Here is a 17,034-nt window from a genome sequence, read left to right as displayed (position 1 = left end):
CACATTATCCCTTCTTCATCATTTCTATCTTGAGTTACTTGGTCCCAGTGGGACAGAGCCAGAGCACCGCTCCTCTTCAGTCTTGTAGCATTGTCAATACTGTGGCAAAGGGCAAATCAATAATGCTGAATTAGTACTGAGAAAGGAAAACAGAAACAGGTCAATTCCTCAGAGAGTTGTTTTGTATCTTTTAAAGGCCATTTTGCACGGCCTTTAAATTCTAAAAGTACACGTGAGCTTCTGCAGTTAGTGTAAAAACGTGAACGAGCTGAAGGAGTTTCCGCACTTGGTTTAAACTGAGCAGCACGCTGATGAACAACAGCAAGCTACTGTTTGAAAGCTGCTGCTCAGCTATCCAGACATAGAAGCAGACATCAGGTGTAAATTTCATATTTATTATAACAAAAATTATGACATGTTCATTTGTGCATTCGGCTTTAATATAACTCTTGGTATGTAAATGTTCTACAGCAAATGAGCTCTATACAATCATGCTGGTTGTGGCAGCAGTAAGGAACACAAACAAAACGTGTCTGTAAAAGTAAGGAAAGAGAGAGACCAGAGGAAAAAGTGGGTTTTTCTTTAAATGGTCGACACCACCTCAGCTCTAGCTAACTTGTACACAGCCACTCAGGCCGTAATGCTTAATGACCATGGCCCAAAGAGTCGCTTAAGAAAAAAGGTCAGTTTTTCAGGTTGTGTCCTTAATGCCAAGGCTACAAAACATGTAAGCATCACTATACAACACTGAGCTATTTACAGGAATTCCCCAATCAACTGTTCTCTCAGAGAAAATTAGTGAATCTCAGTGACTTAAGTCACCTGAAAGAGTAAAGCAACTCCTAGGAGTTAGTCTCCATATTCTACAAATGTCTATCATTTTCAAGACCAAAAAAAGCCTTTTCTCTCAAAGAAATACAGTATTACAATATTACTTAAATCATTTAGCACTGGCTACTGCCCTGCTTTTCAAACAAAACAAACAAGCCATTTTAAAAAATATTACATCATCATCTGTTTCTCAGCAATATATTAAACCTTTTTATTATTTTTTTTATTATTTTTTGTTTTTTTGTTTTTACACGTGATATGTTAAGGGAAGGTTAACTATTTTAAACTTTATCAGTCAAGCGTCTCTAGAAGAAAGTCAATGAATATTAAACCTAACAAACTGAAAAGCTGCAGTTATCTGTAGTGGCAGGATAAGGAAAAGGAAGTATATAAAGGAAAAGGATAAGGAAAACCCCTGCTGTAATGTGAACCCACTGGGTCCCGCACTCAAGTCTCCTTGTTTGTTAGTTTATTTCTGAGCAGTGAATAGAGTGGGTCATAGTGGTGTGTCGTAATAGTCTGCCAGGTGGTCCATCGGATACTGCCGCTGCTGCTGCTGCTGCTGCTGTTGTTCCTGGTGCTGCTTCATAATCTCCTTGACTTCTTCTTCAAGCTCTGGTGGGATGATGAACTGGTCGTCGGGATCGGGCTGCGCCGGAGCAGCGAAGTAGCCCCCTGTTTTTCTGAGCGGCGCGTCTGTTGCAACTTCAATTAAGTTATGGCTCCTCTCTTGTGGAGCCACAGAACCGTTGCCTCGCCGGCGCCCTATTGTGCCTGTAGCAGAATATTCAGCTTTCCTGGGAAGGCTGGGCTCGTCTTCGTTGGCGCTGATGACGATACCTTCGTCGCTGGCTTCCACCGGCACCTGGAGGAGCTGCTTCTCCTTCGCTCGGCTGCAGTGGATGTCCACCTCCACCTCCACGCGGCTGCCATTGGTGAACACCCCCTCAATTGGCTCCTCATCGTCGCTGTCTAGGCCGTTGTCGGAGAAGGCGCTGGAGAAGGTGGCGCTGGAGAGCTGCCGCTGGAAAGAACTGGATAGGCAGACAGGGTGCAGCATGCAGCGCTGCTCCCCGGGGTAGGCTGGGCTGCTCTCGTTCATGGCCACCTGGGGAGGCTCGTCGGATGCCGTGGACCCCACCTCACTGCTCATTTCGGAGGTGGAGATCTCACTGCTGATCTCCGAAGCCATGCCACTGCTGGAAGATGGCATCCCGAGCGCATCTGTGGGCCTGTCCTTGATGACCACGTTGACAGACTGGGGGAAGATGCCTGGGCTAGGGGGTGGGACCCCATTAAGTTCACAGCAGCAGAAGCTGTCCTCTGTCACGTTCAGCTGAACCACGACAGCGCTGATGCTGTCGTTGCAGCCATAACTCTGGGCCAAAGTGCAAAGCTTCTTCGCGGCTGCCAGCGCATCAGGCACATTTCTGATTGCCTCCACTGCTTCATCCATTGAGAGGCTGTCCCACAGCCCCTTGCTCCCCAGAATGAAGAACTCATCTTGTGGCGTTAAGGTGATGGACTGGACGTGAGGACGTGGCACAACACTTGGGTGAAGGAAGGTGTACCCCAAGATTCTTGTTGAATCAGTCACACCATTCACTTTGCCGTCCTGAAATTAGAAAGGACAGGAAATTGGATACAAAGCAGACAGGGATACACAGCACCTGCATCTCCTTGTGTCTTACTGATGGTTGTTACTGCAGTACCCTCAACACTGCCATTTACAGACAAGATGACACAAAAGCAAAGTGACTTGCAAGGAGGTGACAGAGCTGGGATTACAGCACAGCAATGGCTGGTTTGCAATCCTGCACTACACTTCCTATACCCTATTGATTTATCATCAGCATCACCTATGCACAGACCAACAAAGCAGAAGTCTGCAACAAAGAGCCATCTATTCTGCTCCTGCAGCTGTGAAAGCCAACTGGACTAATGTTTTACCAGTGAGTCAGACTTATCCCTCCTCCACCCACTATATCTGGCCTTATACAGGGCAAAGCCACACACAGCTCCATTTGACACAGGGGCAGGTCATTCAGTTATGACTCTTCTCCTGCAGCTGTAACATTCATAGGTTTCATCTTGGCTCATCACTTCAGAAACAGAAGTTCATTTAGAAAAAAAAAAAAAGCAAAAAGACTGTAAATGATGCATGCAAGTCAAATGCAGCAGAGAGCAAGTCTGCATTTTTCAGTCTGCTGAGCTGTAGTGAAATGTTTTACATGCCCCAATTACTTACTACATTCCCACTTAGACATGACATTTCCAAGGGGAGGAGGAGTAGTATCTGAAGGGAAAACATCAGTAAAAATGGACGTATTTGAGAAATAAACCCCATGCACGTCCAAATCTCAGGATAGTGTCCTGGTTAGAATCCAAACTCTCAGAATAAGCAGTGCAAGCGTCTGAACCAGCAAGCCTGGCTATCTGTCTGCTCGCTAGGGATAGCTGCACCCTGCTAATTGCGTGTTCGAGAAGAACAACAAATGTGAAGAGTTACACTCATTTGGTCCAGCTGATGACTGCACTGATTATTATAAAGCAGATAACCACAGAAATGTGAATTATGACTAAAAATAGCTTCCCTTTTAAAACCACTCGGAAGAACAAAAAAACCTTGTTAACTTCCCCATTAGAAGGCTGACAGAAGTGATAAGCCATCAACTTATGCATGAAATCAGTGAGTCATCTTCAGATTCAGCGCAAAAATTTCCCCTTTCCTTTACAACAAGCGTGCCTCAGTGATGCACGCTATGTTGGAGTGACTCCCAACTTGTCACGTTTGAGATCCCAGCTGCCACCTTTCCTTGGCTTGATCAATAGGCACATGACTTATTCCACCTCCCCACCACACACACATACACACACGCTGCTCACAGACATACAGGAATGAGTTTTCTGCCCTTTCCTCCACCATTAGGAGGATTCAATATTTATCTATTCCTGCGCATGTGTCGCACAAGGCAAAGTAAAACTGACAGCTGTAGCTTCAAGCTTGTAAGAAGGGAACAAATAAGTCTTCTCTCTCACGGTTCAGTTGAGCACAGGAAGGGGTTTCCTTTGGGCAAGTGCTCTCTTTGACAGTTGCCCTTCAAAGGACAGCTCGGTGAACGCAGGAGCTCAGACAGCAAAGTCAGCCTGCCAGGAGCAAGGAGCCTCCTAAGGGAAGGACAGCACTGCTCCAAGTGCTCTGCCCTGTCATCCTTTTCAATTACAGAGGCTCTTCATGACAGCTCCAACACAGCAATTCCTCTTCCCATGAGGAGGAGGGTGTCTGCGTTCCTGTTTCAGTGCAACATGCTCACAGCTGCTCACTCTCTGAAGCTAACCAAAATCCAGCATGGCAATGGGATGGAAAAGCAAATTTTATCACATGGTAACTTGACGGCATGATATGAATCACCTTGAAAGGAAAAGTGCAACTCTGGAATGCACACCATTCCCACTACTTCTTGGAGGTTCACTAACATCAGCATGCAGTTTCATGCATTGCTGTGTAAATGCTCCCCAAGAAAGCTGCAAGTTGCAACAGTCCCTAACTGTTCTCTAACCTCTGTGATAATGGCCTTATGCTGCTTAATCCTCTTCAGCTCTTCTTCACAACTCATCACGTAACACCTGGACAAAGGCAGAGGTTTCCCATTTCGGCAGAGAACAGTTTGGCACTTCCCCACGTTTGCTGAGGTTAGTGTGAAGCATCCACCAGGGTCCATGGGATCATGTTTTATATGGCAAAGCACAGCAGAGCCTCCAAGTTTTTGTCCAGCTGTTCCAAGTTTCCTGGAATTTAAACAAAACAGTGACTGTCCTTTAACTGGAAAACAAGTGCTATGGGTACTATGGAGAAACAGCCGCTGTTCTGCAACCACAAGCACTGGGTGCATTGACTCTGTTGGACCACTGGGACAGAAACAAAAGTCCCCACTTAAGAGTGTGACACTACAGCAGCACTGCAGAGACATGTGCAACTCTCAGGCAAGGGCTTATTTACACATACAAGTATATGGGGTATATCCACATATGTGGACACTCAAATCTGCTCAATTTTAGAACAATAACATCTTTACACTTTTAAGAGTTGCACAGATGTCTTCCTCTACCTGTTAAAAACATTTGTTTTAAAGGTCAGACCAAAGGAAACGAAGAGGGCCAAAAAAGTACTGAGGACTATTAATTTAATACACGTAGAGCTTAAAAAGGGGGTTCATGTTATCCAGCTGTTTTTTCTGACTTCTGAAGCTACAGAAAATAGCAATTCTAACTGTAAAAACTCGATTTTGGAGCAAAATCAGAAGGCAGAGGTTCACCGCTTTGTGATGTCTTTAGAATAATACTCTCAAAGTATTAAATGATGACCAAGAAAGCACCAAGTGGCTTTTACTCTGCTACAAGAAGGCACACCTGTTAAATAGGCTCTTTGAAATATTTAAGCCTAGTGTTATAACAGGAACTGTACTGGGGAAAAAAATTAAAATCTATGGATAAAACTAAAGTTTTCAGAGTCCCATCATTAGAATGTAAATTCATTTCAATACTAGACTCTGAGAAACCATCCATCCTTCCTTGTATCTTGTTTATCAGGACATTCTCCTATAGTAATTGGGAATTACAGCAACTAGAAAGCAAATCACAAAAGTTACTAACATTTGTATTAAGGCTAGATACAGCTGGCAAGAACTCTTAATTCAAAATCCGGGGAGAGAATGCACCACTGAATTTGAAACCAAGCCTCAATGTGCTGCTTCATTTTGTTTTTTAAAAATACACTTCAGGAGTGTTGTGCATCATCTGTAATAATCCTCAATGAATGATTAAATGCAAGTGGAATGAATACTATTTCTCCAAAGGTGGTCAGTTTATTTTGACTTGAAACCAAAAAGAAACAAAACCAAAAAGCAGCATTTTTTTTGTCAGAAAGCCACATTCCTATGAAACTGCATTAGTAGTAAATAGAGCCATGTAATAAGTACTTTCAATACTCAAATTTGTTATTATGTTTGAACATTTTAAGCATACAGCAACCACCTTCTCAACTAGTGGTCTGAAGCACTGTTATAAGCAATTATGGGAAGGAAGCATTTTCTCTCTTGTGTTTGTAAGGTTCTTTACCACTCTACTGCTTCCGTATCTTTCCTGATACCAGAACTTCAGTATTTTTCCTTTCCAAAGGTACAGCAACTCCACAACAAGCAATGCTACTTTTAACTTGATTCCTCAGCCTCTAAGCTACTTATTTGCTTTCTCCTTTGTTTCCCTGACTGATTCATTCTCCTTTGTTCAATTCTCTTCATACTCCTTCACTCAGTGTCTCTGAAGGCACAATTCCTTCTTCTGTCAAGAACAGCACGCACACAGGTTTCCAAACCACTATAAAGAGCTACCATTATACTCACAGCTATCATAGCACAATCTCTTTGGATAGGTCCTGCTCAAATAATATTCTAAGGTGAAAGGGATGACAGCATACAGACATTTTTAAGGAGTCAGACTACACATTTTCAGTATTTGTGTAGCTTTAAATGACCTGAATTGGTACAGAGAAACAGAAAGGTTAAGCCCAGGCTTTGCAGCCAGTAATAGTAAGGAAGTTTAAAACATGATCAAGAGATTCATACCACTGACTTGGTTACAGCAACTGTGAACTGTAAGACTTAAAGAAGATACCAGAAAGGAGTAAACCTCCACGCACCACTTAGTCATGAGCATTGAGTAACTTTGCAGGTGCTTTGTTTTGTTTTTGTTTGGGTGGGGAGGTGTTGAAGTTTTTCTCCTCACACCCGGAAGGAACAGAAAGCAATATTCCCAAAATGAGCAATAAAAGAAAGCACCACAGCCAGATCCCAAGGCTTTTTTCCCCCTCTCACATTTTTTTGAAGCAAGAGCAGGTGTCTGACCTGAAAGTGAATAAACTGCCCAGTGAGCATACACAAGATAAAAGAGGTTTCAAATCCAAGACTCACCTCTGCATAACGATGAAAGTGTTGATCATGTATTCCTCCTCATTCTTTGTTTTCTGCAGCTCTTCTGCTAAAATGTCGCTCATTGTGCACTGCAGCAGATACGGCACTTCCACATTGCGGTCCCCATCAAAAACACCATAAAGCGCCTCCCGGTTGTCACAGAAGTTATTGGCTGAAAGCGCTGCCACACACAGCCTAGCGAAAATAACAAAAGAGGAGAACATCAAGGTTGCTACCTATGACTAGTTTCTCATCTTGTCATTCTGACCAGAGAGATGCAGCCCAGTCCGAGTCCTAGTTTTAACCACCTCTGTTCATACACGTTTCGGGACTGCTTTCTGAGCTGTGGAGAAGCGTCAGGCCCACCACAGTGCTAAGATGTGGAGAGAACTACGCTGGTAGCTCAAGCCCGGCCCTAAGGATTTTTTCTCCTTTTCAGCATGTGAACAACTCTCTTATTTGCAGAAAGATGGGGAAAAGTATCTCTGAAATAACATCAGTTTAAACTGCACTTGCTCCTCCAAAAGCCATCCTTGTGATTTAACATGCTAATGACCAAATTACCCCTTAAGGGTAAGTAAAGACATGCTGGCACTTACTACGGAAACCTAGGTAGTAGATTTCTAAAAAGGTATTTAAGGAACAAAGAAAGATTCATCACACTGCCAGCAACACAGAGACTCGCAGACTCTTGGTACATTATTTGTCAAGTGCTGCCTTAGTCACAGGAGCTCTGTACACCATGAATATTCAGAGTTTTGGCCATTCTGTCTCTTCTCTTAGTATCTCTGATTTGCTTGGTAAACATCCTTTGGTTGAAGATAAAGCAGCTTTGCAAAGAGGAAAATGCTTTTAAACACTCAGACCTTTTGCAAGTACCGGGAGTCTTGCATAGACAAAATGTGTCGGTTACACTCGTATCTTAGCAACTTCCCTAACAAAGACCAAAGTGGAGAGCTAGCCAGGGGCCCAGTAGACAAATATAGAGTCATGGCATGGCCCCTGGCTTTGTGAGGCCCAAAACCTCCCCAAAACTTTGACTGAAAAAAGCATTTCTTTGTATCATCAGCACAGAGGCGGTCTGCTGCTAGGATGATGGCTGTATAACGAGAACCATGCCAGGTCGTACTTGTTCTTGACGCCCGATGCTTCTGTGTAACCGTGACTCCACACTGCTGGTGCTCCTGAAGCATCACCAGCCGAGGGCTGGTCGATCCTGAAGCAACGGATATTGCTGCAGGGAAAAAGGAAAGGGAAAAGATGCAACGGATTGAAGTGTTGATATGACCCAGATTCAAATACAAAGATAACACCTTTTTCCCTCCCTCCCCATTCTTAGTAATACATTTAATAAAAGAAAATGAAGCAGGACACCCAAAGTGGTTACTTCTAAATGTCTGTATACAAACAACAAAAAAGCAGTAAGTAACTGAGCCTCTATGAGGGCGTCAGCTGCACTGTTTTGCTTAGCCAGCTTTTCTTTCCCTGCCCTCACCCCTAAGCTATTTGTTTCAAACCTGGCCCAGTCGGAACACAAAGCAAATTTGTCACTAGTTTGATGAAAGACAGCACAGGGGAGTGATTTCATAAATTACACATTTCTCCTACCCATTTTAACAAGCCTCTGGGCACTTTTCATTGTACCCAAATGAAACCTCCTGTATGTCCCACACCATCCCCTATATGGGGGGAGAGAGAAAAGGGGGAAGTATGGAAAACATTTAATTACTTAGAACTAGCAATGTGTAATAATAGCCTTCCATGAAAATGCCCACAAAACAAATTTGCTCCCTCCTGGTCTTGCACCAACCTGCAAGAGCCAGCCTATGGTACAGCCTGCAGACAGCAGGCACAGCCCTTCTGTCTTCCCCAGTTGTGCAGGCCAAATTTTACTTAGGCCCTTGATCTTCTACCTTCCAATTTACTACCAACATAGCCTTTAGCCCAACTTTCAAATACCTCACAGAGGGTAATAAAGATTTAAAAAGGGCCCAGCCCTCCCTGTTTATATCCTGCTCTTCACAGCCCTGCTTTTGCTGGGGAGAGATGACCTGCCCCCTGCTCCCTACTGCTTTCTTCCAAAGGCAGGGAAAGGGAGCTCCCCCCACGCCACAGACACTTCAAAGGCAGCCAAACCTTTCATGAAGCAAATGAATCATAAAAGGGCACAAGCAGAAAGGTCTAACTGTTCACTCCGAGCACTCATTTTTCTCCATCCAACCCCCCACCTGACCTGAACACACAGAAAAGTCTTTCCAGCATTGCAGAGCCTTCTTCAAATAACCTGAAGTACTGTCACATCCAGTTCAATTTCTTTTTACACTAATAGTCAGGATGTGTGCATCAGCAAGGACAGATTAAAAAGCAAACAAATTACATAAACAACATTAGAACCACCGGTGTTTTAAGCCGCTGGTTTTGCAGCCCTGTGTGTCAAACAAGAGGCACACATCTCACTTGAGCATTAGAAAAGATTATCTGACCCCAGATCAAACTGGAAATCTGGGTTTCTTCTGAAGTAGCAGAGATTTAAATGCTATCTGCATCTGCACTATACCACACACACGAGCAAACACACTTTCTTTGTAGACTTCTCATACAAGGCACTTATCCTTCATGGCAGAGGAACTTGGATCAGAAAGGTTTTTCTGTTTGTTTCTTTTTTAACTGAACTGGTTCCTGGGCAGGTCAAGAGCCCAGAGCCATCTCAAACCTTCCTAGCAGTGGTGAAAAAAAGCTACCTTAATGCATTGCTTTCAGCTCCTTCACTGGCACCACTACAGATAGACCATGTGCCCAGAAAGGAACGATACTGAGCAGCACACCCTATGCAGGGAATATGGGCTAGGGCTTCTGGACAGCATAGTTTATTTTCCCCTTAATTTGACTGTTACAACTGAACCAGATGTTCTTCCCTAAAAATCAGTGTAGCAGCACCTTTTTTTTGGTTTGTTTTTTTTTTTTTTTGTTTTCATTTTATTTCCTACTGAAAATTCTTACATCCAATGAATCCCTTGGTAACATCCTCCTAACCATGCAAGCCTCCTTTAAGATCTCCATACATATTAAAAAAGCAAGCATGCATGACAGGACTCTTCTCTCCAGCACTGAAAATACGTATTAACCTACTACCTGCTTGCATCCTGCCAGGGCACAGATGGAGAGCTGCCTTTCACATGCAGAAGGCAGACATAAAAAGTACCAAGCGTACAAGTATTTTTTGCGCCTGCTACAAAAAACAAGTGAAAGGAGCACCTCCTCCCTCACAGTCAATTATTGCAGTACATCATAGAAGTTAGTGCAGGGCGTCAGTACAGACACTAGGAAGCCCCTCAAAAACCTGACCGTGGCTAATGAATGAGGGACGAGAACCTTAGGTCTTACGAATAATTTGTGTTTTCTAAAAAAGAAACCAACAAACCCACAAATAGCCAAGGAACTTCTTCCACATAAGAGGAAAAAAGTTTCCTGTGAATTAAACACAATGCATATGCCAGTGAAAACATGGCATGTAATTGGGCCACACTACTCTTTTGCTACTTAGGACTTACATTTGTGCGATACTGCTATAGGGCATGACGCCTGAATACTGAAGTGGAATGAGACTGGCTTGTCTGCTGGGTTACACAGAAGAAAAGCTGATCTTCCACTTTTAAGTTTTGACAGAATTTAATTAGCATTGTAACACATATTTCCCCCTCCTTCTATGAACCAGCGTAACATCAGACTGCTTCTTCAGGAAGGTCTCCTGAATACAGTAAAGCAGCTCCTAAAATAGCAGAGCACTCTTTTTTTTTTGTTGTCCGCTCCAGAACATGGACTCATTTTTATATGTGAAAACTCATCATTACCCAAATTTCTATTTAATTTGATAAATCTGCCAATTCAAGCTAAAAGCAAACTCAAACTGGAAGTTTCCCTTGCTTGTACAACAGATGAGGTTTACTATTCCAGTGTTGGATCTTAACTATTTAAAAGCAAACCGCACAAAGCAAATGCTCAACCCTTATAAAGTAAATCAACCCTTCTTGGAATAATCCAATGTTTAAGAATCAAAGAGACTGAGAAGAAAACTCAGAGCTGGTGCAGCTCCCTTAGGACATAAGAAAAGTTCAAGGCAGCACCACTGTCCACCGATGATCTGGTTTAGGCCAAAAGTTTCCCAACAACTGCAGAAGGAGGCACAAGGCACTTGGTGAATTTTAGTTGTGGATGACAAGTTCTAGCACAGGAAACAGGTAGACAGGAAGGAAAAGGAGGGTCCCAAGGCAAGGGAACTGGCTGTGCTGCAAGCAGACTGGGAGATGCAAATCTTTAAGAGAGGTTTAAATATGGGAAAAATAAGGATTTCTAGGACAAAAGCAGAGAGGCATGAAGGGTAACAAGAAACAGTATGTGAAGAGGTAAAAAGCAGCACAATGGCAAAGACAGACCCAAACAGATGAATGTAAGGGAAAGAAACATAGCAAGCATACATTTTGCATCTCAGCGGTGCAGTAAGTAAGTATTTTGGTTAAATCTAATGTCAGAAGTAAAATGGTTATCAAACTGGCCAAACAGTGGTTATACCAGACTAGCAGACCCCTGCAGAAAGCAATTGCACTGGAGTGGGTAAAGTCATCCTGTTTAACAAAGCATCAATTTCTGACCTAGCCACATAACTTGTTACTTTCTGATCCACTGATAACAAGGAGCCACGCTCCTTAAAAGACATTTACACTTCCGTGTATTGTGGTTTGTCACATCCTAGTGACTGGAGTCACTGTCCCCTCCCTACTCTGTAAGGTAACTCACTTCAGCAGCTCTAGGGTTTTGTGATCCAAGGCTAATCTGGGATTTCCAGTCAGGTCCAGCTCTTGTAGTTTCGGAGGCAGGTTTTCAGGCAATGTGACTTCACTCAGTTCATTGCAGCTTAGGTCCACACACTGTAAAAAGGAAGCAAGAGAATTTAGATGTTATCAAGATCACACAAATTTTGCTTAAATGCAGTAATGCATGCTTCATAAACAACAAAGGCTGCAACTAAAACCATTCATTTAAGTAAGTGGTTCTTACCAAAGAAATTCATATGGCATTCAGCCATCTTACCAGATGTCTGGGACATCTAGAAATATGTTCCTTCCATTTCCATCTGACCAGGTGTCATCTTCTTACCAAACTATTAAGTTTTGTTTGCTCTTCAGAGAGACAAAAATGGTCAATGTATTTTCAAGTATTTAAGAAAAAGTGCTACTGATGAAACCAGTCTTTTAACAGATAAAGGAAATGGAGATAAATACAATTGGAGCTTCTAAGCCAGTGGCACAGCAGTCCCTCTTCCAAAGACAGTTTAAATCAGCATGAGAATGAGCAGGCTCTCAGGAACTCGGCAATTACTGAGGGACATTAAAATAAGCAGGGTTATGAATGCATGCAGAGGAGGAGTAGAGGAGGCAAGGCAAAAATACTGGAGCAGTTAAACATGGTTTTAATTTGTGTCATCTTAGATGGATTAATATTTAAATCTGAAGTCAATAAAATTACTGAAAAAAATTTAAAGCTTAAATATTTCAGAAAAAAAATACAATACAAAACAACAGAGAAACTTGCTGGCTATCCACCAGTGAAGCACAAATTAGCTAGAACAAGTGCACTGGAATGACAAAATCCCCAAACACTGTTTAAAGCTACGCGTTTAGATGAAAGTCTATACACAAGAAAAAATACGCCATTTTAGAACAAAACCCACTCTCCAAACGTTATTACAGCATTACTGATGTAGAACACACCAAAAACTGGTGGGGGGGGAAATCAACCTTTTTTTTTTTGCTAGGACAGAGCAGGCAGAGGACAGAACTGTCCACATCCCTCAGAAAGGCCACTGTCTGCTTTTAACCTGCAAAAAGACTTCAAAGACTTTAATAAAATACAAAGTTGAAAAGGGCTGGGGGAGGCTTTTCTCAGCTGCGTATTTTGACCATTACATAATTTCCATTGACACAAGCGAGACACTTTCATTTTTGTAGGTATAATCAAAGAAATTGGGTTCTGAGCTGAAAGAAGGCATAAGATAACCTAGTAAAATCTGGAGGAGAAAAATCTCCTAACACATTATTAAATACAAGCAATAGAAATAACAGATTTCCAACCCAAATCTTGACTCCTGAGGTTGTCTAATATGGAGGCATTATTATGAAGAACAAACTGCTGACGTTATCTAAGCCCGATAAGGAAATCAGAGTTTAAATCTGTCACGCAAACAAAAGAGTAGACAGCTTAACAGAACAGTTATGCCAGTGAGCTTTTTTCCCCCTCTGTGCAACTCGTGCTGCTTCCAGAGAGCCAGTAATTACTTTGCAGATTAAAGGAGCTGCCAGGAGGCCTTGCTGTGTTCAACACCTCAATGCCATTACAAATTTGATGGAAGAGCAGTGCTGGAATAACAAGTACAAAAATCAGTGAAGTAATTTCATTGTTCTGATTAAATGCCCAATATGCCAAAGGAAGCAACACTCTACAGCAGAAACCTTGGCTTCTAGGCACTAGTGAAGATAGCTTATTTATCAGCTTAGGATTTCTCAGATTTTATTTGTACTGTTTGAAGAACAGGCTAAGAGGAACTTCCTGCGTATCTATGTTAGATTTAGTCCTTATTCTACTCCCCAGGCAAGCAGGAAAGCCTATTTCGTAACCAATCCCAATTTCCTCATGTATTATTTTAATACAAGCTAGTTTAGCCCCACCTATGCAACATCAGAAGAACAACTCCTACAATTGCTCACAGGATTTTGTACTGGATGGGCCAGCTGGAAGAGAAGGCTTAACAGTCAGCATTTGCTGATGCTGCATTCATATCTTTGTAACCACTTTCTTCAAGGCTGGAAGAGATCTGAATTACGTCAAGTTACAACTGAAGAAGCCTATATGGATACTAACCTATCCAACTAGGAGAAAAACTACCAAAGATCGGGAGTTTTGGTTTAAGATGTTAGTGCTACTAGACCTTCACTTATTTGAGATCTCAAGGTAATGCTCCTGTGAAATATAAGCTTGATGAAGAACTGCAACAAGAAACCTCCATATCACCCTCACCGCAGTAGCCCAGCCAGACAGCCGTGAAGAGAAGCAACTCATCGGTCAACAAAAACTGGATGATGAAGTAAAGTCAGGTCCCAGGTGGGAAAAGCAAGCCTGGGTCACTGAGCTCTGCTCAAGCACTCAACTGCTGGACTGTGAAAAACACCAGCATCCTGGATACCAATTAAAAAAGCACCCTTTTTATTTGGTAAGGCAAGGAAACTGATGTCAGACAATGGCTGTAAGGAAGAGTCTGCTGGGGCACTGACTCAGGTGTGCGAGCTTCCAGCTGCTCCGCCATTCACAGAAGACACTGCAGTGTGCACAGATAAACCTAACTGACCATAGAAATAACTGACATAAAACACAATAAAACTCCTAAAAAATGTGTCGTGTAACATCTCTCAGAGACATCACCAGGCTCTTTAACAAAGAGGACCACACATAACTTCTGCAGCCTTGACTGTACTGTGTAAAAAAGGCTGAGAGACAATTATATCACAAAAATGACCTTGTGTTTGGAAATCCTGGAGTTACTGCAAGAGTAAAAGCATCAGCATTCACACTAGCTTTCCTTCTGAACTTACTTCAGGCAGCATAGTAACCACTGCTCTAACTGTTCCAGTATCACTGACTCCGAAATGTAACACATGAGCCTCTTGGGCTAATTAAATACCAAAACAAAACAGACATTACCACAGGTAACAGTTTCCCCAAGAAGTTTAATGTTTGAATGCCACCTTAATTAAAACTCATCATCAGCTATGATACAATCACAGAGGTGACATGAGACTATACAACTTCCATGTTTTGCTACAAGCAAGCTTATTTCACCAAATGACCAAATCCATACTGCACATTTTAAATGCTCTCACCTACCTAAGAAGGAACTCTGGTTAAACTATATAACAGATTCAGGCAGGAAGCGCAAGCTTGACCTCCAAACTGACAAACACTAACCATGATGTAGAGAAATCATGAAGAGGCCAAAAGAACCCGTATGCCCAACAAAGCATCTTCCCATCTAGCAACTGTATGAACTCCCTTCACAGAAGTAAATACTAGGCATTTTCCTTCCACAAAGGTGGAGTCCTAGAGCACTCTGTACCTTCTGAGATGAAGTCACGCATGCTATCCCTGCAGTTCCCAAACGGTTAGTGACTTCCGTGCCTCCTCCTGCTACAGAGAACTAAACCGTAGGGATCCAGCAGGAAGAAACTGCTGTCTTCCAAGAGCCTTTTTCTGCTAAGCACTATGGCAGAGCAGCAGTTCAAATACTGATGCTTTTATAGAACACTCGGCTTTCTCCAAAACGAATGAACAAAAGGAGAAAGCTGACTGTTCCCTCACGGTGTGTCTACATTACCCTACTTTTTATATTAGTTAACACCACTGTCATGTTTTTAAAGAAATGTTTATGGTGCAGAGCCTTGCTCCCCCACCCCAATTCTTCCTCTAAGAAAAATGGCTTTGCTTCTGATTGATTCTAAATGGCCCTCTGTTTCCTCTGGCCATTGTTCCAAAGAGGGAGGAGTATTCAAAACCCCTCAAGTTTGTTTGAGATTTCCTGGCTAAAACCACAAAGCTCATCTTTACATGCATTCACTATCCAACAGAATTATTGCTCCTGCTGCGTTCCCTGCCCCAGGCACTGAGGCAAGCACAGCAGTCTGGGAACTTAGCCTTTTGACTTCTCGGAGCACCGGAAGGACCCTTAAGTTGTTTTGAGCTCATGAATAGGTAATCAGTTCTCAGCCTCAGAGAAGGACAGACTTTCTGCCCTATCACAAGATTTGTATGCTGTGAATTAAGCCTCCAAGCTCTGGCCAGCAGCAACAGCATCAAGTATCCTGCACTATAGCCAGGTGAGAAGCAGGAACTTGATTCACAGAAAGACAAAAGTCAGCAGTAGTGCTCTTCAGCATGGTCAAGCAAAGAATGAGGCCCACAAAAAGAAGTGCCAGGAAAAGTACAGGATTAATTCTGGAAACACATACAATAGTCAGATTAAGCATTCCTCTGGTTGTGCAAAATATGACTGCAATTAGGAAAATTAAAGTAGCTTGCCTAAATACTCAAATCTGGCGCTCCTGGAATTTATCTCTGTCCCCAAGGCCTATTCTATTTTGCAGCTTCAGCGGTTTTTAACACGCGGTCTAAACAAAGTCCATTCCTTCACAATCAACCAATTGCCAAGGCACAAGAGTTAATTACACATAGCTCCTGCCAAATGTTTAAGTCATAACAAAACAGACTGTCACAAGAAGAAAATTAACACTTATTGGGCTGAGAAGACACGAACTAGTCAAGGTGAGCATAAAATCAGATTTTGCAGCTGCCCTTCTATTCCACTCCAAGGCAGCACAGGGCTGAGTGTTTTGCATATGACCTCAGAGGAGAAAGCAGCTGCCAGATCTCTCTAATTTCCAAAAATGTACTAGCCTGTAGCAACGAGAGACCCGAGACAAGAACAGAATTGGTAAAGTTGCATTATACTTCCTTCTCCTAAAGCACATTCACTCCTTACCTTTATTTCAGAAAGCTGCATGACTTCTGGGAAGACTTCAATGCAGTTTGAGTGAGCTATTACAGTATGCATACGTCTGCAATTCATGATGGTTGTTGGAATGGCTTTCAGTTTGTTCCCACTAATATCAATTTCTTCCAACTCTTCCAGCTTGGCCATTTTGCTATGAAAACAAGTTTAAGGATTTTTCTTTTAATAGACATGCATATTTTATTTTGAAGTGATGATGAGAGCAGTGGTTTTCATTATTTTAAGAAAACGAAATTGCAGATTTTGATCCGTGTTCACAGCAATGCCTGTCACCTCTCCTCACATCAGACACTAACACAGTTGTGGAACAAAATGTGTTCTGTTTCTGTCAATGGTTTGTTAATGCTACCTTTCAAATTACTTATTTTGCTTACATTTCCCCTGGTCACCAGCTCACTTACACTCTTTTTCTCCTTTCTTTCCTTTTTTTTCAGCCCTAGTTTCTCACTTCATCCCAAATTTCCCTTCCCACCTTCTAGCATCCCACTCAGCTCTTCCCCCTAATTCATCTCCCTCCCTCCCCACTGCTGTTGAAGACCGGCTGCTCAGAACATCACACAAGGACAGAGATGTCTCTTCCTTTATTTATTGGCATGTCTTTTTCAAGGTTGTACCTCATCA

The 17,034-nt window shown here is 42.5% G+C and overlaps 1 protein-coding gene across 1 annotated transcript in view; it reads right to left on the bottom strand.

The window, feature by feature from the left end:
• Positions 1-374: 374 nt before the first annotated feature.
• PHLPP1 (PH domain and leucine rich repeat protein phosphatase 1) overlaps positions 375-17,034 on the bottom strand; it is a 140,371-nt gene continuing 123,711 nt past the window's right edge. Inside the window, exons 12-17 of the mRNA XM_061449316.1 lie at positions 16,384-16,546; positions 11,595-11,725; positions 7,930-8,034; positions 6,801-6,995; positions 4,392-4,620; positions 375-2,446 (exon numbers count right to left, since the gene is read on the bottom strand). Of these exons, the coding sequence (XP_061305300.1) occupies positions 1,328-2,446; positions 4,392-4,620; positions 6,801-6,995; positions 7,930-8,034; positions 11,595-11,725; positions 16,384-16,546 (1,942 nt within the window). The 3' untranslated portion in view covers positions 375-1,327. The remainder of the gene's footprint in view (positions 2,447-4,391; positions 4,621-6,800; positions 6,996-7,929; positions 8,035-11,594; positions 11,726-16,383; positions 16,547-17,034) is intronic.

Source organism: Pezoporus flaviventris, unplaced genomic scaffold, assembly GCF_033815535.1.
Source record: "Pezoporus flaviventris isolate CSIRO_AGI_PZ_B2104156 unplaced genomic scaffold, CSIRO_AGI_Pfla_v1 ptg000007l, whole genome shotgun sequence".
In the NCBI taxonomy this organism is placed as follows: domain Eukaryota; kingdom Metazoa; phylum Chordata; class Aves; order Psittaciformes; family Psittacidae; genus Pezoporus; species Pezoporus flaviventris.
The sequence above is the reverse complement of the archived record's forward strand: the minus strand, read 5'-3'. Positions and strand labels throughout refer to the sequence as shown.